The sequence below is a fragment of the Manis javanica genome, chromosome 4, assembly GCF_040802235.1.
Source record: "Manis javanica isolate MJ-LG chromosome 4, MJ_LKY, whole genome shotgun sequence".
NCBI classification, from domain to species: domain Eukaryota; kingdom Metazoa; phylum Chordata; class Mammalia; order Pholidota; family Manidae; genus Manis; species Manis javanica.
The window spans coordinates 18006799-18029715 of record NC_133159.1 but is presented as its reverse complement, the minus strand read 5'-3'; the positions used below and the strand labels follow the sequence as shown (position 1 = coordinate 18029715).

Here is a 22917-nt window from a genome sequence, read left to right as displayed (position 1 = left end):
GCTTTTGTGGGCCTCGAGGAGTACCATGGGCCCTAGGCACTATGCCTCCTGCGTCCATGGATGAGGCCTGCGGTGGAGGTGGAGATGGGGTCGGGAAGTGCAAAGGGGCAGCAAAGGTGGCTGGGTAAGCCTCACCTCTTTCCTTGGTCGTTCCGGCCCCCAGTGCTAGAGGACAGTATCCGCTTCTCTTTGGGGCCCTAAGAGGAAAGAAGGATTTATGCATGGTTTTTGAGGAAGACCTGTTAGGAGCCACCCACTCTGGCAGACTTGGCCAGGTAGGCTAGCCACCTTGGTCCCGGGGAGAAACTTGCCAGTCCTTTGAGTTGGCACGTCATCATTTAGCATGAGCCCAAACTTAGAGGGTGGGATGAATCACCCCAAGATTAGCAGTTAGGAATCATGGGATTTGGAATCAGGCCGGCCTGGCATAAATTCTAGCTCTACCACTTAAAAGTGCTGTGTATTCTGGATAAATGATTGTACCTTTCTGAGACTCTTTTTCTTCATATGTCAAGTGGGGAATTATAACAACTACTTCAAGGAGATTGTGAAGATTAATGAAAATAATGTTTGCTGTGTTTTAATAGAGAACTTTCTATGTACTACACCCTGTACCAAATGCTTTCTGGTGTTCTCTAATTTCACTCCATAACCGCTCTGCAATGTCTAATGTTATCCCCATTATATGGATGAGAAACTGAGGCCCAGAGAGTCTCTGTGGTGTTAGTGGTTAGGAGCATAGACTCTGGACCCAGATTTCTTGGAATCAATTCCTAGAACTGTAAAACAGGGCTAATAATAGCAATACCACCTTCAGAGTACTTAGACTATCACCTAGCACATAGAAACACTACATAAATGTGATCTTTCATGATTATAATGATCATGTTGTTGTGTATTAGAGCATCCAGGTCATTTCTCCCTGAGGCTAGTACAACCAGAACCAGGTCTCCAATTCAGCCTAGTGACTCCAAGGTTTGGGCTCTTAGTCATGCCCCATGGAAGAGCATGAGGGAAGGCACCTGTCACAGTGCCCAGCATTCAGTAAGAAACGGGAAGTGGCTGCCTTTAGAACTATATTGCCCAAAGCCATATTGCCATCTGTGGCAGGACTACGTCTTAAACTCCCAACCTGGTGCTATTTCCATACCATTAGACCATGTCCTTATTATCCACAGGGCTGTTCTTACTCCAGTGCTGTGGGATAGGGCTGGTGGGGCAGGTGTAACTTCCTGAACACTGCATTTCACTAAATCCACTACAGGTGTCACCTTCATAGCCTATCCCCACCATTCTGACCTTGGGAATGGCCTTTGGCCCATGGGAGATGGTGCTGGATTTTAGTTTATGGTCAGCTTTATGGTTTATAGTTTAAACTTAGACCTAGGATTCTGGCTCCCCATCATATCCTGAAGTGGAGGCAGTCAATTCAATGTTTTTTTTCCACTGGCCTGAGCCAAATGCTATTAGGACACTATCGATCTGCTGGAGAAGACGTAAAGTAGGGTAAATATACCACTCCAGAACCAAAGCCAGAGAAATAATTTGGGGCCTTCTTGAATCTGGGGCCACTTCCTGCCTTGGCCTCTGAATTTACAGAATTTGTCTTCCATCTTGGGGTACAGCAGATAAAGGACTTCTCAGGCCAGTAAATTTAAGGGCTTATTTACAAAGTGGCTTTGAATCTTCCAGGTTCAGAGCCAGTTTCTCAACAATTGGCTAATCAGGTCCCCCATTCTCAATCCAGGAAAGTCTCCTGGAGCAATCACCCAGCTGAGAGAGAACAAGAAGTTTGCTGTCCTGTGACAATTCAGACAGATGGGTAGGGGCTGCCTGGAGTACTGGGTTGAAAAAGATTCTGCAGCCTCATGTACCCTCAGTGAGAATGTGGCCTGTAATCCATTAGCAATGTCTGGCTCAGGCACTGGAGGGGGCAGTGATGTCACCTGTGTTATATATTTGTGATTGCCCACTAGTTCAAGCCCACTTGTCAGATATGGGAGGGACTAGTTTCTGTTGTCAGGAACTGACTGTCTTCCAGAGTCAAGGCCTAAAATCCTGGAAACAATTAGAGAACAATGAAAGATGGTCTGTAGGAGGTGTTACAATGCATAGAGTGGACCAAGGGTAGGACAGATAGTAAGCACTCAGGAAAGTGAGAGGTGATTTGGTGGGATGGCTTCCTTGGAAAGGGCCTTGAAGAAAGAGAATGGGTTCAAGAACAGAAGGCATATCCTAGGTGGTGGGGTTGGGATAGGTGAGTAGGAACAACAGGGCAACTGGATGACTTAAGGGACAGTGGCAGGAAGACAACGGCAGATTAGGGTGTTGCTGTGACTGAGTGTGTGTGGCCGGAGCAACGATCCATTCAGTCAACACATATTGAGCCTGTGTGGCAGGGTATGGGGTGCTGAGGACTCAGTACTGATCACGGCTTGGTTCTTCCTTCTAGGAGCTCTCACGGCGAGATGGAGAAATAAATGCACAAACAGCAAGTTTCTACAGATAGAGTCAAGGATAATGATGGTGGTTGCTGAGTGTGTCCAGAGGTGGCACAGAATGGGAGACCCAAAAAAGCCATCCTCTCTGTTAGTGAATGAATGAGGTGACATTGAAGCTGAGACTCAAGGCTGAGACTAGTGTTTAGCTAGGGGAAAGGGAAGGATGCCAGGCAGAGGGAACAGCATGTACAAGAGCCCAGAGGTAAGAAAGAACATGGTGAGGGGCTGGGGTGGTCATGGGGGGCTGCTCAGCCATGAGGCCTGAACGTGAAGTTGGTCAGAGGGGGCCGTGCCCAGCAGTGGCAAACATACCATGTAGTAATCATAGAGGAAGCTCAGGGCCGCCACGCTGTCATCATCCCCATTGACCCTCATCATGGCCTTCGTGGCAGCCGTCAAGGGGTTCTCCAGATAGGTCTTCCAGGCCTCATCCTCGTTAGTGTAGGGGAGCTTCTGGAAGTTGACTGGGTCATTCTTCAGCAGCCTCACAGACCTGAAACTGAAGGGAAGGAAGGAAGGTCAAATTTAGGCTGTTCCAGATAAAGGCCAGGAACGGTCAGCCTCAGGCCAATGTCTAGGAACTCAGAATTACCAGCCTTGAAAACTTGAAACTGCTTCTTCCACCACAGTTGGGCAGCTTTGGGCAGTAGAATGTACCTGAACTCTGGAGCTAAATGCTTTGAATCAATACCAAATGTTGCCATGTAGATGTTGACTTGGGACCTCAGTTCTGTCATCTACAACATGACACAATCCCAACCTTACCAGGCTTCATAGAGAATTCAGTAAAATACTTTCATGGTAAATACTTCTTCAAGGGGAATTAGTGTAACAAGGATGGGAAATAACAATGACAAGCTACAAAGAACAGAATTGCCATATAACTCAGCTTGACTTCTTCTGAAGAAGTTCTCAAGACCATGAAAGACACAAAAGGCTGGAGATCATTTCAAGTTAGATAGAGAATATGGCAAGGGACAGAGAGAGCCAGAGCAAGGGAGCCCATAGGCAGAACCTGGTCTTGGGAAACAGCATTTTAGACTAAGGTTTATTGGAGAGTACCCGAACAGCTGCTCAGGTGCCAGCAACTGGAGTGGAATGCTGCTGGGCACATAGAAGCAGGCAGAACTGGGGCACTGTGCCAAGAACTTGGACAAATGCAAGGCATGTAGCCCAAGAGATAAGCCACAAGGGCTCAAAGGAAAGAGATCAGGAAGGGGTCTTTGGAGGAGACAGGCACTGTTGGGGACCCAGCACTGGGGACTATGTCACTCAGAAATGTGGCAAGAGGAGCATAGGGATAAGAGCATAATACAGAATAATGATGATGATAAAAATGATATCTAATCTTTATTGAGCACTGACCACATTTTAGGCACTGAACTGAGCAAATCTCGTGGGTTGTATCATTTAATTCTCACAAGAACCCTGTAAGGCAAATACTATTATTGTTCCTATTTTATAGATGAGAAAACTAAAGCTCAGAGAAGTTAAGGGAGTTCCCCAAGCTCCTGGTTAGTGAATGACCTGGAGAGGAGTCAAGCTCAGTGGGATAATGCTGCAATGCAGAATAGTATTCTCAAAGTTCAGCTGCATCAGAATGACTGGGAAGACTTGTTAAAACGCAGATTTCTGGGTCCCACCCCTAGAATTTCTGATTCAGCAGGTCTGGGATGGCTGAGAATTTGCATTTCTAACAAGTTCCTTGGTAAAGCTGTTGCTGATAGTCTGGGGGCCACACTTTGAAAACATGTGTTATAGAATGTGCTTCTAATCACAGCACAAATGTGGGAAAGTTCTGGTCATGCTCTTTTTTGAGCAAAGAGTGTGTGAAAGACAGTGGTAGGTGAGAAGATGGAGATAGCCAGGCTGGCAGGAGAGCTCCAAAGAGGAAGTGGGCACCGATTGGCCTCCTGGTGCCCAATGCCCTACTTTTAGGTGAGCCTCACAGACTCTCATGTTAGGGACATAGGAGCAATGCCAGCTGCCATTACTATAAGATATATGAATGCTTTCCATTCATTAGCTCTGCTTCTTAAAACAACACTACATGGTAAGGGTCATTTGCTTCATTTTACAGATGAAGAAATATGAGACTTGAAGAGGGCAAGAAAATTGCCCTAGATGACCCAGTTAGTCCATGACACAACCAGGATTTGAACCCAGGTTTATCTAGTACCAAAGGTACACAGTTCCCACTGAGCCATAGCTCTTTTACCATAATGCAAGACCTCAATCCTTTCCACAGCAGAAAAACATATTAGTGTGGAATTCCAGGCACTGTGGCAGACTTGTGGGTGGGTAAGATCCTTCACAAATCATGATGCAGGAAGCACCCTCCTGCTGCCCCACAGCTCAGGACTATATTCTCACACACAGAATGGGAACAGCAGCCAGGACACACCCAGACAGGCAGCAGGTGGCAGCCCTCCCAGGAGTTTCATCCAGGACACAGTATCTCCCATCCCATTGGGCCACAGGATGCAGGGCACTGGACTCTCAGAGGGAGGGAGAAGGAGCTGTCATATATGAAAGAGAAATGACAGAAACCTTCCTGCTCCAAAGAAGCAGGGAGGCACACCCCAAGTTTCTGCTGCAATAAATCAAGGGCCTTAAGATGGAGAGTTGAGAAGAGGCTCTTCCTAGTAGCCTCCTGGACCTGGGGTTTGAGGCACTTATAGAGCAAGCCCAGGGTGGCTGCCCCCACCCCCCGCCTGGCCCCAGGCTAAAGGGAACTCCCAAACCAAGGGAGCAAGGGAGAAACAGGGAAAGGCCTGAAGACCATGCTTCTCTCCACACCCTCTGGGTCAACTGGGACCCCCAGTGCTTGGCACTGTTCTTCGTTTATAAAATGCTTAGAACTGCTCTGACATATACCAAGTACTTAATAATGAGAGCCATTATTGTGCTCCAGGCCCAGCTTGGTGCTAGACATTGAGGGATTGCAAAGTGGTATAAGACACGGTCACCCTGAAAGTCAGTGGCAGATTTGGGCCTAGAGTCCCACGAAGGAGGGAGCCCTATTCACAGGTGACAGCACCAGAACAGAGGGAGACAGGGCGACTCCCACCCTACACAGGCACCTTCCCCAGGGCCTCCACAACCTCTCTGTTGGTGACCCTGTCCAAGGCAGAACTCCTCAGCTATCAGAATGTGAAAGGGGAATGGGGGAGGAGGGGATGGCAACAGGACTTGATCCTGGCAGCCTTCTGGACATGAGATCTCCACCAGGCACAGCGCAGGGCTCACAGCACCATGGGGTAAGTAGCACTGGGGTCACAGCATTGCAGACCTTTACAGAGTTAACTTTGTGTCCTTGGGTAATGCACTAGACCCCTCTGAGTCTATTTCCTCATCTGTTAAATGGGTCTATTGTCTTCTTTGTGCCAGTCAGGATCTCTTCTAGGCCCTGGGGAATCTGCCAAGAACAAGACAGATAAGGCTCTGCTCCCATGGAACCTACAGTCTAATTGGGGAAGACACACCATAAATAGGTAGGTGAGTGAGTTAATTTTAGTCCGTGATAATTGCTGTAAAGAAAATGAAAACACCAGGGCTGGCTACTTTCCAGTGGGGCTAATCTTATGGGTGGTTCGGAGAATTAAGTGCATTAATGTAAGAAATGTGCTTAGCGTAGAGCCTGCCAGAGAATAATCGCTCAGTGAATAACAGCCACCCTCACCATCATGACCATCATGACCATCATCATCTTGGAACCCCCAAATGAGAGTAAAAGGGAGACTCTGCCTGAGGTTCTTAAATTAATGTCTTCCCCAAGCCTCCTATCTGTGAACGAGGTTCCATGACAAAAACAAAAGAGACAGGGTAATAACTCCTTGCTTTGACTTTCACATTCATTATCTTATGGAGCCTCCCAACATACATGATGTGTTATTATCTCTACAGACCCGGGAAGAGACAACAGACATGTTATGTGACCTGTTCCAGGGCCAAGCGAGTTGCAAAGCCAGGCCTTCTGGGAGCTAACTCTGAACTAGTCACTTTTCCACCAACCGCTAGTTTCCAAGAAGGTATGTAGAAAGGAAGGAAAAAAACAATAAACTGGATGGCATCCACCCATCTAACCATCCAGTCCTCATTTTAACAAGTACTTATCAAGTAACTAGTATGTGCCAGGCCTTGTCCTAGATAAACTAGGTCAACCTTGCTGTTGTGGAGGTTGCATTTTAGGGACAGCAAGACAGTCATGACCACATAAATGAAAGAGCAGCTAATATCAGCTAGGTGAAGAAAGTGATGAAGGAAAGGCAGCAGGACTTCTGACCTGCCTGAACTTTGAGGAGTGCCTGGATGTTGGTTGAGAAGAGGGCTGGTGGGAAGAGGGAGCATGGAGATGGGTGGGAAGGACCTTGGACCTTCCAGATGAGAGGAAATGCAAGATCAGAGGCATACGCCTGGGACAGCTGCCAGAGCTTGTCTGCCTACTATGTGCCAGTGTGAGCCAGGTTTTTTGCATAAGTTGCCTTATTTCAAGGAAGGCCAGCCAACTAGGGAGGAAACTCAAGTGTAAGATTTGATAATCCCTCACATTTGCATAGCATGTATTTTTCAACATGCTTCTCATACATTTGTCATCACCTCTGATCCTGCAACACCTCTGTAAAGGAGGGTGGGAAGGTATGACTATATCCACTTTGTAACTGGGAAAACTGAGCTACAGAGAGGGCCACTGACCTGCCTAAGGCCACCAGCTAGTATCTCATGGAATCAAGCCTGGAATAGAGGTCTCTGGTTTCCAGCACTGAGAATCTTCACAAGGTTGGCCCCTCAGCATCTCCCTGGTCTGGTTTCTCCTCCATTTGGGGGAGAGTTGGGATAAAAGACCAAGATTAAGCTCAGGCATCTACCTGACAGGCCTTACTTCTTCAGCCCTCCTATCCCAAGCCTGTGGGGCTGTGCAAACTGTCCAGACAGGGGCTCTAGTCCTTTCCCTAGCAGGTCACTCTGGGCCCACAGCACAGGAGGGGTGTGGTACCAGCTGCTCCCTGCCCAGACTCAGCCTCCTGACTCCAGTATGCATCATTCTGGGCACCAGGGTGGAGGAAGACTAGAGTGGTGACATGGGGTTTCCTCCCAAGTCCTTTCAGACTCAAATGCCCACTGCTTTCTGGCTGAGCCACTTTAAACTCTCAGTGAAACTAAGTAAATGTGTCTCATCCATCAGCTAAGGGCCTTTGGGTGCAAAGACACTTTGGAAATCTAGTGCCTGAGAGTATGACCTGCCCAAGGACATGCAACATATAGCAGGATTGGGAGTCAGGTCTTGAAGTTTCCTAGCCAGTACTTAGCTCAGTCACAGCCCTATCTCAAAGGCACTTCAGTAATTCAGAGACGGAAAAATAAGCACCCTCACTTAATTTTGCAGGAGGGGGAAGAAAGCTCACCAATGGAGGGTACCCCAAGTTGGTGATCCAGGGAGGTGGGCCCCACTTCCCTCCAGTCTGAGGAGGAGCAGTTCCAGGGGCCACCTAAGCTGGATGTTGACACCCAGCTACACCCACTGACTTGCTAAACTCTGTTGCGAGCCACCCAGCCTCATCAGCAGTGATCAATCACACTCACTAATTACCCACAGAGAGGCCCTACCACAACTGCACACAGAGGAATCATTTTTCAGTCAGCCCCATGCAAGATATTCCCTCAGCATGACAGGAGTGCCCCAGGGTTCTCGTACTTGCCAGTGGCCCATCTGGTTTCTGGATGCATAGTTTGTGAAATGTGCCTTGTCGAATGCTGGGGGCTCATTAAGGGTCTCACGGGAGAAATGGCAGAGCCTAGGGCATGGCTCTATAGTGACTCCAGTTTGAACGAGATAATGTGAACTCCGGTTATGGGATAGGCCCCAATGCTATGCAGATCTGGGGTCCAGTTTCAGTTCTGCTAGTCACTAGTTCTGTGACTTTATTCAATTTGACCTCTCTGTGCCTCAGTTTTCTTACCTGTAAACTGGGGCAGAATGAGAGTACCTCACAGATTGATTATAACTACTGTTCACTGAAGGTTTACCAAGTGTCAGGTGCTGGTCCAACAATTTCTAGTCATTGTCTTATATAATCTTTACAACTTTATGAAGTATTACTGTTGGAAATGCAATGGTACAATGTAGGTAAAATGACCAGCACCTAATAAACTATTATTATTAATATTCACATTGTGGGGTAGCCACCAGCAAACTGCATGACAACTCACAGCCTCACTTTCTCCCACCTGTAAACGGGGCAGCTTCTCCTAGCAGCAAAAGGATACCTGATGCTTGGGAGATTCTCAGATAAGAGGGGCGAGCACTGCCAGCTTCATCATCTGGATCCTCGTGGGCAAGTTAGGGGTGGTCAAGCTCCAGGCAACATTTCTTAGTTGCATGTAAATTATATGCCATTTTCTAATTGTACCAGAAATTCACTTTCTCTCCTTTGAAAAATTCTTCCCTCTTTGGGGATTTTTCTTTCATGTTATGTTCTCCTCTTGGTGTCCTGTCCAGTTTCCTCATCTTTTTCTCTATTGTTCAATTGAGATGTGAAACAACTTGAAGTCCACCTCTAAATTCAGGGTGCCACATCCTTTCATTCATTCACTCACATGGATTCATTCAACAAACATTCACTGAAGATCACTCTGCAATAGGTTCCATCCTGGGTACTTGGGACACACAGGTAAATACTACACTGTTCCTGCCCTAAAGATTTCCCAGCCGAGTGAAATAACACCAAATATTAGTGAGATAATTTTACTATGGGACCTTTTCACTAAATAAGCTGCTCTAACCTTTTTAAGAGGCAAAAGAAATAGAAGGAAGGAGGCAGTCAGCCAGGCTTATCTGCCCCATTTTACAATGAGAAAGATTAGTTCCAGACTGGAGAAGGAAGACAAGGGAAGGGAAAGGAATTAAGTTACTTCACAGCCTCAGGCCCAGTGCCTTTTCAATTTCATACATGCACTGTGAGGTGGGAGTTATTATCACCATTTTACATATGCAGAAACTGACAGGTTAAGGAGCTCATGCCAAAATTGCCCAGTCCCTATGTCCGCAGAGCTGGGCTCAAACACATGACCCCATAGCAAAACTCCCAGTCTGCTGGCTCAGCAACTAGGCTGCAGGTCAGTGGTGGATATGGGAACCTCCTGTCTCCCAAATCTCTGCCAGGTCTTCTAGGCCAGTGGTTCTTAAACTTCAACATGCATCACAATCACCTGGAGGGCCTGTTAAAACACATATTGCTGAACCCCACCTCCAGTTTCTGATTCAGTAGATCTAGGGTGGGGCTGAGAATTTACATTTCTAACAAGTTCCCAGGTGATGATGATGATGATGCTGGTCCAGAGACCACAGTTTGAGAATACCATTTTTAGGTGAGCCAATAAATAAAATTCTCTCTTTTAAAAATAATAACTCCCTGTCCTGCCCTTCCCCATTTCAAAAGTAACATGAGATTGTAAAACACAATATATAAAATGTTGAACGCATAGAAAAATTGGAAGCAAAGATTAGAATTCACTTGCGTTTCTCCACTCAGAGATAACCACTGTTAACAGGTGGCATGTCTTCTCTTTTTTCAATATCTGAGCAGATTGGAAGCAGGGTGATGTATCGGTGTGGAGCCTTTGGGCCCCTCGGTTAAGATCCCAGCTCTTCCGTGAGATCTGGGGAGGACCTGGGGCAAACCTCAGCCCCTCCTCTGCAAAACTGCATTTATACTCCCATCCCTCATTGGATTGTTGGGAGGGTTAAAGGAGACAAAGTATTTATCAAACACTGGACATTGTGTCCACCGTGGGATTAGTGCTCAATAAATGTCTGGCTGTTGTTTTTGTTTTAACCGAAAACGGGGCGCTGCGAGTATGTCATTTGTGTTTCAGCCTTGAGGCCCATTCTCCTCTTGCTCTTCCTTTGTGTGGACCCCCTGAAGGCTCTCTTGGCTCTGGGAACCCGACCGGGTCCTCGCTGGGCCAGGGCGAAGGCAGCCCGAGAGGTGGCGGGAGCCTCGCAGTATCCGCACCCCGACTCCGGGTGCCGCTGCCGTTAGGGTTGTCTCAGCTCTCGGCCCAGTCCGCCTGTTTTACAGCCCGAGCTTAATGAGGGCTTTTAACTTTTCATTCACCAGCAGCGTAACTCCGACTTTTAATAACACACCTTGTGCACGACAAAAATTTGCTCCTGGCAATCATGGTTTCGACCACAAAACCACAGCGGGGAGGCGTTCCGGGTTAACCCCTTCAGCGCTCCAGGCAGTCTGGAGCCCGGCGCTCACGGAGATCAGATGCAGCGGCGGGAGGCCCGCGGTCACTGGCTGGGGCGTTGCTTGGGCCCCTCCCACCCGCGGTGCGTCTCTCCAAGGCTTTGGGGAGGGAGAAGATTCCAGACAGCGGGCAGGGCTCCCACTGAGCGTTTGAGGAAGGGAAGCCTAGTGCGCCTCGCTCACTGCCCTCTCTCCTCCATTCGACACTTACTCTGTGCTGAGCACTTACTCTCCTACCCCTCATTTCCCCGAGGGGCGGGCAGGTGCGCCTGGCACACAGTAGGGCCCCGGACACCACTGTACCTATAACATCAAAGGGGGCCAGAAGGCCCACAGCACCTGGGCCGAGAGTGGCGCCTGCGGCCCCTCGCCCTGGCAGAAGCCCGGATGGCCGGCAGCACTGAGGCGTCGGGAAGTTTTCCCGCCAGAGGAGGGCGTCAGGTAGCGACTTCCGGTGCCCCTCCGCTGCCCCAGAAGCCCTTGCGAGCGGCTCTATCTATCTTACCGGCTCGCCAAAGGCCTCAGGCTGGAGGCACTCGGGTGGCCCGACAGGGCTGGCAGACGCTGCTCCCCGGCGGGCACTGGGCCTGACCACATGAAAGGCCCATGCGCTCCACCCGCCAGCTGCCTCTAGCTAGGTTCCAACTACACCGCCTTGGCCTCCATGCTCCTCGCGACACAGCCTTCGAAGTGCCGCCTTCCACCACCCGAGGCCTAGGAATAGGCTTGCGTTTATGGAGCTCCTGCCCCGGGTTGGAAGCCCACATACGGGAGCTCACTGTTTTCCCTGTTAGGTGGGTGTTTATAGCCCTTATTGGGCAGAGGAGAAAACTGAGTCAGGGAAGAGAAACAAATTTATCAGGATCCTCCACTTGGTAAGTGACAGAATTTAGGGTCATGTGGCAAGTCCGACTTTCTTCATTACATGAAGCCTAACAAGTGTTAGTCATTCTGTCGGGGCTCAAGAATAGCGCTAGGACCGGCCCTCTTAACTCGGTACTTTTTAAGGAAATGTGGCAGCAAGACTGGCCACAGCAGCATCGGCAGCTCAAAACTTGCAAGCCAAGCACTTGATTCTCCCCTTCCCCCCCACTTATCAGGGCAGCTGGGCCCCCAGGCACTGAGGCTCTGTCATTGTAATCTCAAATAGTGGCTTCAGAGTTTGCCGGCAATTACTCTGCAGGCACAAGTTCCCCTCACCCCACCCCAAAAGGAGAAGCCTCAACTGTCAGTGGATCTGACTTCAAAACCCATATCATTAAGGAGCAGAAAAGCAAGAAACCTTTCTGTTCAAATAACCCAGCTTCAGGACACTTACCCCCTAAGAGGCACCAAAGAATAGATTCTGTCTGCAGCCTCTGCAGTTTTAACCAGCAGATCTAAGTGAAATGGAGACACATCAATATATATATATATATATTTTTTATTCAATGTGTGGAAAAATAAAAAGCAAAGAGGTTCAGAAATGCTCATTTACTGGTCATTTCTATATGAAGTAACAGGGGTATTATTTGCTCTTTACCAGGTTTTAAACCCCATCAGTTTTTAAAAGTTGTTCAGTCTCCCAACAATTCCACTAGGTGGGCACTATTAGGACCACAATTTACAGGTGAGGGAACCGAGACTCAGGTGAAGTGACTTGCCCAAGGTCACATAACTAATTAAAGGCAGAGTTGGGACTTGAACCCAGCTGTTGATTCCAGTACCTCTGTTTTTATTCCAGTGGTCAATGCATTTTCGACCCTGGGGAATTCATTCAAGGGAAATCCAATGCCCTATAAACATAGTTGACCAACCCAGGAGAACCTAAGAGTTAGCTGGTAACATTGGAACCCCATCCTCAGTCATTACCCACCAACCTCTACCCTCAGGTCTTCAAGTTCTTAAGACAATCTATTGAGGAGTAGCTAGAAAAAAAAGATTTTTCAACCCTCATCTGCCCACTCACTTGTGGGTGGCAGGAAGAGTGTTGTAGGAGCCTTGCTGAAGCAGCCCAGAATCTCAGCCTCATCCCACCTTCTCTGAGGTCTGGGTCCCAAGTAGGTGGTTCATGGTGAAGGTCAGCATCAGCCAGCGGGGATTCTAAATCCCAGATGAGGGTAGGAAGGCACCTGCAGCCTGCCAGGCAATGAAGTTGACCTCACTGAAAACCACATCTCAGCTTCCTAAGCCTTAGAACAGCCTCTGAATAAAATCAACCACATTTTCTTGAATGCATCTTCAGACCTTGGCCCTGTGCTGAGCATTTTACAACCTTCATTACACTTAACTCTCAAGAATCCTACAAAGCATTCTTATACCCATTTTCTGAAGAGGGAAAATGAAGCTTAGGTAAGTTGAATGACTTGTCCAAGATCACACACTCCATGAGGAGCAGAGGCTGGATTTGAACCTAGGTCAAGATGACTACAAAGTGCATGTTTAACCACCACACTGTAACCTTCCTACTTGGGACTGTTCCAACCCAACAAACAAGTCCCTTTAGAGAAACCCAACTCTCTGCCTAAGACAGCTCCTAGAACCACCTCAAAGAAGTTCCTTTTGGCAAGAAAACAGAAAGCCTAGATGGGATTGAGGCTGTCTCTGATTTCCAAGGCACCTTCAGAATGTCAGAAAGTGGTGCTAAAAGGCTTCACAGTTTCAGTCCTGTGTTTCCTTACCTGGCTCGAAACTGCTCAGCAGGGAGAGAAAGAAACAAAAAAAACCCAACTATTTTTCCCAGGGAACACTCAGCTCTAGCTTGAGATGGAGCTTGCCTTGACACGCCAAAGTGAGATCGTCAGCCCATTCATTTACCCTTACAAATTGCTCTGTGAATCCTGGCGCCGGCCTCCCTGTTCTTCCCCCTTCTGGAAACCCCATCCAGCCTCCACGCTCGGAGAGCGCCAGGCATCCACCGATGTTTACTCACTCAAGTTCATTCGACATCTTCCTGCTCCCAGGCTCCCAAGCTCCAAGGATCGGCACCAGCACCGAGGCTCTGCTGACACTCTTGTCTAATTCTTGCCTGACACAGACATTCCCTGCCCAGGGAAGTGTTTGATTTATGTTGAGGTTTGAGTGTTGGGATTTTGCTGACAGGTAGGTTCCCGGCAGCGCTGGCACTGATTGGCCACAGGTACAGGTGCCGGCCACAGCAGGTATACCTCAACAGGTGCAGCTGTTAACTCTTGGCCTGCTGAGTTAGGGGCGGAGCCATGGGGGGCCGGCTGGGTGGAGCTGGCCAATGCCTTCCTTGGTGAGGGGGTGGGGGGTGGAGATGAGGGTGGAGGAAGGGAGAAAAAAATGTTGGAAAGAAGATAACTAGAGGAAAAGTACAGGGACAAACAGATACTTGGTTAAAGGGAATTTCAATTCCTGTATCCTGGATACTCAGGAACAGCCCCCCCCCACACCATCCCAATTCCTTTGCCCCCTCTAACCAGCATCAAATACTTAACAGCCAATGGGGAATTCTTAAAGAAGAGAGCAGATACTCCTCCCAGTAGGTCTCTGTATAAATTCCCTTTCTTTTTTTGAGTGCTTTCCCCTTACGACAATACCATCTATCCTATTTCTGAATAATCTTTTATAATTATTCAAGTGATATCTTTTGATTCTCATAGTAACCAACTGTAGTTGATATTATCATCATGCCCCCTTCCTCCCCAACGCACACACTTTACAGGTGAGGAAATGGAGGCAGGAGCAGTAAAGTGACTTGCCCAAGACACAAGCTAGTTGAGAGTCAGAGTCCAGATGGGAATCTTGGGTCATCTCCGAGTCTGGCTATCCCTGTGAGCTAAAAAAAGTCAGTGGTCTCAATTCAACAGACATTCATTGGGCCCCAACTGTGTGCCAGGCCCTACCCTGGGTTCTGAGGTGACAGAGGCCGAAAAGACAGAGTCATTGCTCTGTAGGGGTTACAATCTTGGGGGTGGGGGGAAAGGTTTGGTGGCAGAGGGGTGGAGGAATAGGGTGGGAGGCAGCCTTTTATTTGGAGTGCTGCAGGTCTCAGTGAGATAGATGTAAGCAAACCTCATACCTCTGGAAAATTTGAAGTTTGGCCACTTTAGTTAGCTGGCCATTTCACAAACTCTAATAAGTGCTTCATTCTGCATTAGAAACACAGGAGAAATCAGATGCCTGTTAGATGGACTAAGTAATTAAGGAATAATAGCAATTATTCCATGAACTGACTATAAAGAACAAGGCTGGTAAACCCAGAAGATCCATAAACACAAACAGGAGAATCCTAGAGGGTTTTTTAAAGAGATTTTACCAGGATTAACATGAAATTAAATCTAAGCCAAAGATTTTGGGGTATTTTGTTCTTCTGTTCTCTTAACCCACCCCACCCCCTTCCCTTTTGGCGTGTTATCCCTGAGAGCCTCACCTCGGCCCACTCCTTTCTCTCTCAAGGAAAGGTGGGGTTTCAGCTAACTCCTGCCAATTTGATGGAGGGTTTTAGGGTATAGTCACAATCCAAAAGAGCCCTTGTGGGGTGTGGTCAGGCCTGTGGAGAGGGGTACTGGGTTTGAGAACCGTCAGAGGTCGGTTTCTCACTGGAGGCTGTGATAGGGATAGCTGAGGGGGCCTGGGCAAATAATAGTAAATAGTCATAATAGTTTCTAATAAAGCCACCTTAGAACAGGTCTCCCCCAGCAGCCCTTGTTAAAAGAGGCATTTAATCACAGTATCACATTTTATGTTGATTCTCTGCAATGGCCCTATGACTTTTTGATATTTTGTTATTTACTGTCTATCTCCTATTCTTCTGACATGCCAACTTCATAAGAGCAAAGACTTTGGCTGTCTTGTTCACTGTTGAATCTCCAGTGCCTACCTCAGTGTCTGGCACACAGTAGTTGCTCAGTATACTGCATGTATCAGACACTGGGCTAAGCCTTGACATGTCTCATTGAATCCTTACACCAACCCTATGAGATAGGCACTTTTATTACCCTTATTTTAGAGGTGAGGAAACTGAAGTCATTAAATAAGTTACTCAAGCTGCAGAGCCCAGAAGTGGTAGAGCTAGAGCTGGGATTTGATCTGGAGCAGAGCCTGGCTTCCCAACCACTTCATGGAGCTTACTGTTGGCCAGAGGGCCATTTGTGCCAACTGTAACTGCAAAGCTTACTGTAGCCCAAAGGATGGCACACTTGTCTGTGTACCTGTCTGCCTGTCTCCTGGAAGGCTGTGGAGTTTCTGTCAGCTGTGTTGCAACTGAAAGGTAAAGGGCTGTGGGGGTGACTCATGCTGGCTGCGCTCAGGTGGAGGCTGGGATTCCAGGCGGCGTGTCTGTGCTCGCTGGGCTTTTTTAAATGGGTCCTCTCCCTCTCCCTCTGGATCTTGCCCCTTTAATCACCGGCACCCATCTGCAGAGATCAGCAGAGGCTCAAATCATGGGGCAGAGGATTTTTATGTCTCCACACATGGGAAGTCTCCCTGTTTGGGATGGAGGGGCCAACGGGCTAGTAGAGGTAGGTGGGAACACCATGAGCTAGTTTACAAGGTCACCAGGCCCCTCTAGCAGGAGCCATGCCTCCCATTTGGGAGGGCTTCATTGAACTACTCAGAGATGCCAAGGTTTTAGATGTCCAGGCTTTGCTTCTGCCCCTTTGTCAGTCCTGTGTAGTGTGGGCATGGCCCAGGACCGGGCTGGGTTCGTGTCTCTTCCCCTTCTTGGTTTGGCCTAGTTCTCAGTTTCTTGGCTGAAGAGATTGAAAACAGACCAGCTAATCATATGCAATATAATTATATTCACAGTAATAACAGTAAATAATGATGGCTGCCATTTGTTTCATGTTAGTATGTTACTAGTACTGTGCTAAGAATTACCTATGTTATCTGATAGTATTGCTCTGAGACTGACAGACCTGGGTTCAAATCCCAGTCCATCTACTTCCTAGCTATGTGATATTGGGCAAATGACTTAAGCTCTTTGAGCCTCAGTTTCCTCAACTGTAAAATGTGTATAAAAACCGTATCCCCCCCATCTCATTTAATCATGTAGGATTAAATGAGATCATGTATGTGAAGTATATTGTGCAGTACCTGGTACATAGCACTCAATAATTTTTAGAAAAGATTATTTTTTCTCTCATTTAAATCTAATGAGAAAGCTCTTCCCTCATTTTACAGATAAAGAAACAGAGACTCAGGTTAAATGACTTGTCAAAAATCAAAAGCTAATAAGTGAAAGAGTTGATATTTGAACCCACATCTTTCTACCTCCATTCTTGTAAAACTAAGTTAGGGATTGTCCTGGGTTCAAGTTCTGCCTAATCACTGGCTACTTACCAGCTGTATAACTGGGTAAAATCTCTCTTCTCGGAGGTTCAGTTTCCCTCTAATATAAGGGAAGATTAGTGAATCACTGTAAGGGTGGAGTCACCTAGTCACCTAGGTTTTCTTTTCTTGATTACTTCTGGAAAATAAATCTTCCTCCTTCAGACATTATGATCTGCCCTCCCCCACCAACCCCGAGTCCTTCATCCCTCTCTCCTTTCCAGGATTATGGCTGCCCATGAGCCACTGTTCCAAAAGAATATGGCACTCTTGGCATGGTGGAGAGGAGCAAAGTTAGGACTACTGAGTTAAGTAAGTGCCAACGCTGCTTTGTGTGTGTGCGAAGATTGTGTAGTTGTAAACAATCACATGCCGTTTTCAGTGTGAGACTTGCAGTGCTGGAAAAGATGGCCCTGCTAACAGCCCTTCCTCTTCTAGCACATTAAGCCTTCATGGTTATCTAAAGCTAAATGAAATCTGTTGATCTATATAAAAATATTGAAAGGACAAATACCTAAATGTCAACAGTGGTTGCCAAAATGATAGGATTTTAATTTTTTCCCTTCTCCCCTCCCAAGTTTTCACCAGGTTTTCTGCATTAATCTTGCAATGCTTTTGTAATTAGAAATTCTATACAAAATCCCAGTTTAAATGTCATTAAATCAAAATAAATACTCATTGATTGAATGGTCATTTTGTCTCTATTCTTCCTGGAGCAAAGGAGGATATAAAGATAGTGAAGATTGAGAGTTCTTGCTCAGAGCTTCCCTGTGAAGTGTGTAGATAGAGAATGGGGACTGCCACACTTGCAGGCTGTAAACAGTAGCTTAGGATTCAGATCTGATCTCAACTAAAATTATCATCATTTCTTATTCTCTCATTATGGGGTCATATAATCAACCCCGGATGAACTTGACTTCTGGAATATTGGCCGAGTTACTTAAGGATATAAGCTCTGGAGTTGACTGTCTAAGACCTTGGACGAGCAACTTAACTTCCTCATTACCTAAGTTTCCTCCTCAGTGAAGTGATTGTTCTGAGGATTAAGGGAGATAACACAGTATCATTAGTATGTTTCAAGCATATTTCTAGCTTCCTTATGTGCATATCGTAGACCTCTCTTGAGTCCTCTGAAGTTGTCATAAGTATCCCCATTTTACAGAATAGGAACAGGCTCAGAGAGTTGAGGTAAAACTCATCTAAGGTCTGCTGGCTGTCTACTTAGTGACATAGATACAGTCAAACCAAGCATTGTCTGACCCCCAAACCATGGAAATAGTCCTTTCATCCTCCTGAGCTCCTTTTTGGAGCAAAGCCTAGGATGGATGGATGAGTAGAAGGAAAAAGGGAAGGAGGGAAGGAAGGAAGAAAAATAGGTTGGTTGGTAGGATTTATAAGGTAGGAAGGATTTATAAGCTTCTGGACTGTAGCAACTATACAAGGAAGTCTCCCATGACACCTGTTCTAGGTCTCAATATGTTCAGTAAGTATATACTGAATAAATGGGAAATGGATGAATGTGTATAATTTACACAAGATAACTGACATTCTGGGCAAATCAGATGTTGTCTTGTACACCCTACCCCCAGGGAAGATCTCCTAGTTTAAATCCCTATTCTCCCTCTTACTAGTATATACATTTGGACTAGTGACTCAGTTCTGTGTCAGTTTCCCTCTCAGTCCTCATTGGGGTTGACCTGGAGATTAAATTAAATAAGATCTCAATGTAAAGCCAATGGCAAGTAGTAGGTGCCCAATAAAAGATTGTTGATATTATAGGTGAACACCCAGCTTAGAAAGGGGTCCTCAGCCACCATCTGCTTCCAGCCTCAACACACAGCTTAGTTTACAGCATTTAACACACAACCTCCCTTAAAAATAGCCCCTTCTAAGTGGAAAGCTCTTTTCAGTTTACAAAGGGCTTTCCTGTGTGTTATGATAAAGCTAAGGCAGGGGTCAAGGGAGAATGTATTATTGGCCCTATAAAAGATAAACCAAAGTTCAAGAAAGCACTCCTACTTTTAAGCAAAGGAGTTTGGACTGGAACCTCAGATTTTTGGATAAAACATCACCCTAGATGCCATTATGGATCCTCATAGGTCCTAGAGGTACTGTCCTGGGTGTACACCAAAAGCTCTGTAAATATTTCTTCACAGATAGTCTTCTGTCCCCTATCACTGGACTTGAGTGGAAGGATAGGCCACACGCCTAAGTAGAGAATATGGCCCCAATGTGAAGGCATGGAAGGACCTGAAAGTGTGCTCATGGAGGGTCAGGACAAGGAGTGGGCAGCCGCCAGGCCCTTTTACACTCTGTACTTTAGATTTTTATCACAGTTCTGCCACTAACACCACCTACATTCCTTCTTAGAGGTTCCTTGGATGTGAGGAATCATTATGGAGTCTGACGTCGTCCTTTAGAAAGTTCCCCTTAAAAAAAAAACAAGAGCAAGTCACTGAATACCCTGGAAACTAATAAGCAGTTATTATTTTTTCACTTATCAAGTTGATAAAGATGAAAGAAAATGCTAAGCCCCTGTGTTGTCAAGGGTGAGAGAAAACAGACCCTCTCCTTGCTGGAGGGAGTGTGAATCAGTCCAAACTTTGGCTTCAGATTTTAGCTCACCCTTTGATCTAGCAACTTCACTCACAGGAATTTAGTCTAAGCAAATAATCTCTGTACAAGTGTTATCTGCAAGGATATATATCAGAGCATTGTTTATAATCCTGAAAAATTACAATGAATATAAATACCCTTTTATGGGGACTCAGTGAAGGAAATTAAGATACCTGATTGTAGTTGCATATGAACTGCAGTTAGAATGATGCTACGGAAGGCCCCTTAGTACCAAGGAAGCTATTTCCTGAGCTTGCAGCACAACTGTTACCATTTAAAAGTCCTTACTATAGGCAGGGCAGTGGGCTCAGTGTGGAGGTAAGTACTGTTATCCTTATTTTGCAAAGGTAAGTGAGCCCACCAGTGCAACAACTTACTCAAGGTTATTTCTAGGAAGTTCCTGAGCTGAGCCTTGAACCTAGATCTGATTTCCCACTTTCTAAAATCTTTCACTTTAGTAAATTAGTTCATTCCTACTTTTTAAAACCATTTCTATGAACAGAGAAAGAGCAGGAAAGATACACATGAGAGAGGTCAGGAAAATGGGACCAGGGTGATTTATATTTTATTCTTTTTGTTTATCTCTTGACATGATTTCTTCTGTTAAAAAAAGAAACTACAGTTATTAAAAAGTAAATCAGGGGAGACTTTATCCCTGAGCTGGGAAGGAAGAAGCAGCCGGAGTGCTGTCTGGAGATTCTTTCTCTGTTGCCAGGACCCAGCCAGAGCAGGAGACAGCCGGAGAGAGGAGCGGCAGGAAGAACGCAGCCTTAGTCCTGGAGGGAGAGGGCCCACTGGGAAGAACAGAACCCAGCTGGCTCAGTCCCGGAGGCCCACTCTTTCCAGGGACCTGGCCTCGGGCCCTAGCAGCCCACCTGCTATTGTGGGCCATCACCAGCCTGCATCTTAAAAGGACCATTAAATAGGATACTGCCCACTTCCAAATAAAAGAGAGCTTTGCTGAGAAATACCTATTAATCCCCACCTCCACCATGGCAAACAACGCTAAAAATGTACTTCCCCCTCTCTTTCATCTATCTTCAGGGGTCAAACTGGGGGCTTGGAGGGTTCAGAGGAGGGTTTCCTTGAAGAACTACAGAGGAAAAACGTCCAAGGCCTGGCTTGGATGAGAGGGCCCTGGCGCTTCAGTGCAGAAAGGGGGTGCGTGTCTAGGGTCAGTGTTGCCTTCCTGGGTTAGGGTGAGATGGGGCAGGTGGACTGGGGCAGCACAGGCAGGGCCTGCTCCAGGCTCAGAGAGGTTCAAGTAGGTACAATTAACCCATAAGGTCCATTCCTATTTCTTAAGAATTTTCCTTCAAAGGCTGCCCTGGTTTTAGTTTAGATCTGATCTCTCTAGAGAGGTAGGGGAGGGAGAGGGATTTTCTAGGGCCTTCTGCGCCCCACACCTACTCAGGAAGGCAGAGGCTAGGTGGTCAGAGGTGAGGAGTTCTTTCTTGGACCTTGGACATTCAGGTAAGGGTTTTTCTGAATCCATGGCTGGCCTGCCAGGAAGAGTTTTAAATCCCTCAGTTTGGGGGCAGGTGGTCAAACAGTGGAGAAAGGAAAGAGGAAGGATTTAGAAACTGTGGCCTGGAGGGGCCTAAGAACCATGTCTAGCACCAGCATCAGGCCCCTCTAGCTCTTCCCTCAAGAAGGCGATTGCACAACAGTCACCTTCAGTAAACCACCCCTCACTTGCCCCTGCTCACCCTTTTAGCCTTGCTCTGCACAGGCCTCCCACACTGCCTGGGCACAGGCCATGCTGTGGTCGGCTTTCCTTCCCAAACTGGGTTCATTTATTTAGTTCTATCACTCCCACCTTTGATTCCCTAATTGCTCTGGAATATCCTCTACTTCAAGACTCAGATACCTGTATTCATGCATGACATTCAGTCGGTATAGAGATCTATTTATCATTAAAAATTCTAATGGTAGCTCTTATGTTTTGAGCACTTAACTATATTCCAGACTCTGGGCTAAGCACTTTCCCTGCCCTGTTTCACTCAATCCTTACAACTGCCCAAAGGTTGAGGTACAATCACCATTTCTCTTTCGTGAATGTGGAAACAGAGGCTTAAAGTGGCCAGGGGACTGGATACAGTTAGCAGTCCTTGAGTAGCCAGGCTGGGATTTGAACCCAGGCTGTTTGGTTCAAAAAAAACTCAACCACTGAAGGATGAACCACCTGCACCACTGCTTAAGGATCCTTCAACAAATAGTTATTGAGCCAGGTTAGTGTGAACCTGCCCTGGCCAAGCATCTGTACCAGAGGCTGGGGAGAACAGAGAACCAGGTACAGTTCTGCCCACGTGGAAGCCTGGTGGGGGAAACTTCATCAAACTCCTCTACTCTGAAAAACCTTTCCTTCTGTGTCTACAACCAGGTTTTTGCACAATTGGTTTGGTTATTGAATTTCAAAGATTCTCATGTGTTGGAGGACTCTGAGAGTTCTCTAATCTCACCACCCCCCCCCCAGGTGAGACATGCGCGCACACACACACACACACACACACACACACACACACACACACACGGTAGAACACATCTAGTCGAGAGCTTGGATTCTGGAGCTAGACCTCTTGAGCTCAAATCTTGGCTCTACCATTTGCTACCTGGGTGGGCTTGGACAAATCCTTTGATCTCTCTGAGCCTCAGTTTCTTCATCTTTGAAGTAGGCATAACTCCTACCTTGCTGAGTTTTCAATGAGGTAACACATCAAAGCATTTAGCACCACTCTGGTGCACTAGGTCCTGATAATGTCAGCTCTTGTGATCATTGGGGATGGCATATCTTGCCTCCCCAGTGAAACAGTGACTTCCTTGTCTTGTCTCTTCCCTTGCTCCTGCTACCCAGGGCACTCAGCCTGGGGCAGATGAGCCTGGTGATGGAGGTTAGTCACCGGGTTCCTCAGCCTCAGAGGGGATGTGAGCATGAGTATTCTTTCTGGCCAGGCTCTTTCGAAATTTCGTTCATGCCTCCACAGTTCTCCCTAAAGAGGTGCTTCCATCAGCCTCAATCCTGTCCCCTTTCATAATAAGCTCAGTCATTTTCGCCCTTCTCAGTCATGTGCAGACACCCCCAAATGTCACCCAATCATGGGCCCTGAGGGAGACCCCAAGAAGATAAGAGTCTCAATAGGCAGATGACAGTGACATGACTCTCTAGCCAGTGGCTTTGCCTGTTCAGCCCTATCTCAAAAATTAACTATTGGCCTCTGAGTTGATTGATCACCCAAAATAGGATCACAGTCTTTCATTGATTGCCCTTGGAC

At 46.9% G+C, this 22917-nt stretch overlaps 1 protein-coding gene and 1 long non-coding RNA gene across 3 annotated transcripts in view; one reads left to right on the top strand and one right to left on the bottom strand.

Moving 5' to 3' along the window:
- Nucleotides 1–13907, bottom strand: part of GRHL3 (grainyhead like transcription factor 3) — a 32706-nt gene extending 18799 nt beyond the window's left edge. Inside the window, exons 1-4 of one of the 2 annotated variants that reach the window (XM_073233408.1) lie at nucleotides 13668–13907; nucleotides 12075–12135; nucleotides 2814–3000; nucleotides 136–197 (exon numbers count right to left, since the gene is read on the bottom strand). In XM_073233408.1, coding sequence (XP_073089509.1) covers nucleotides 136–197; nucleotides 2814–3000; nucleotides 12075–12135; nucleotides 13668–13677 — 320 coding nt within the window. In that variant the 5' untranslated portion in view covers nucleotides 13678–13907. The remainder of the gene's footprint in view (nucleotides 1–135; nucleotides 198–2813; nucleotides 3001–12074; nucleotides 12136–13667) is intronic. The other variant, XM_017666536.3, reaches the window with a different exon arrangement.
- Nucleotides 13908–15098: 1191 nt separating this feature from the next.
- Nucleotides 15099–20663, top strand: LOC140848653 (uncharacterized). The gene is made up of 3 exons (XR_012129748.1): nucleotides 15099–15971; nucleotides 17254–17341; nucleotides 20361–20663. It is a non-coding gene; the product is annotated as an uncharacterized lncRNA (long non-coding RNA).
- Nucleotides 20664–22917: the final 2254 nt, after the last annotated feature.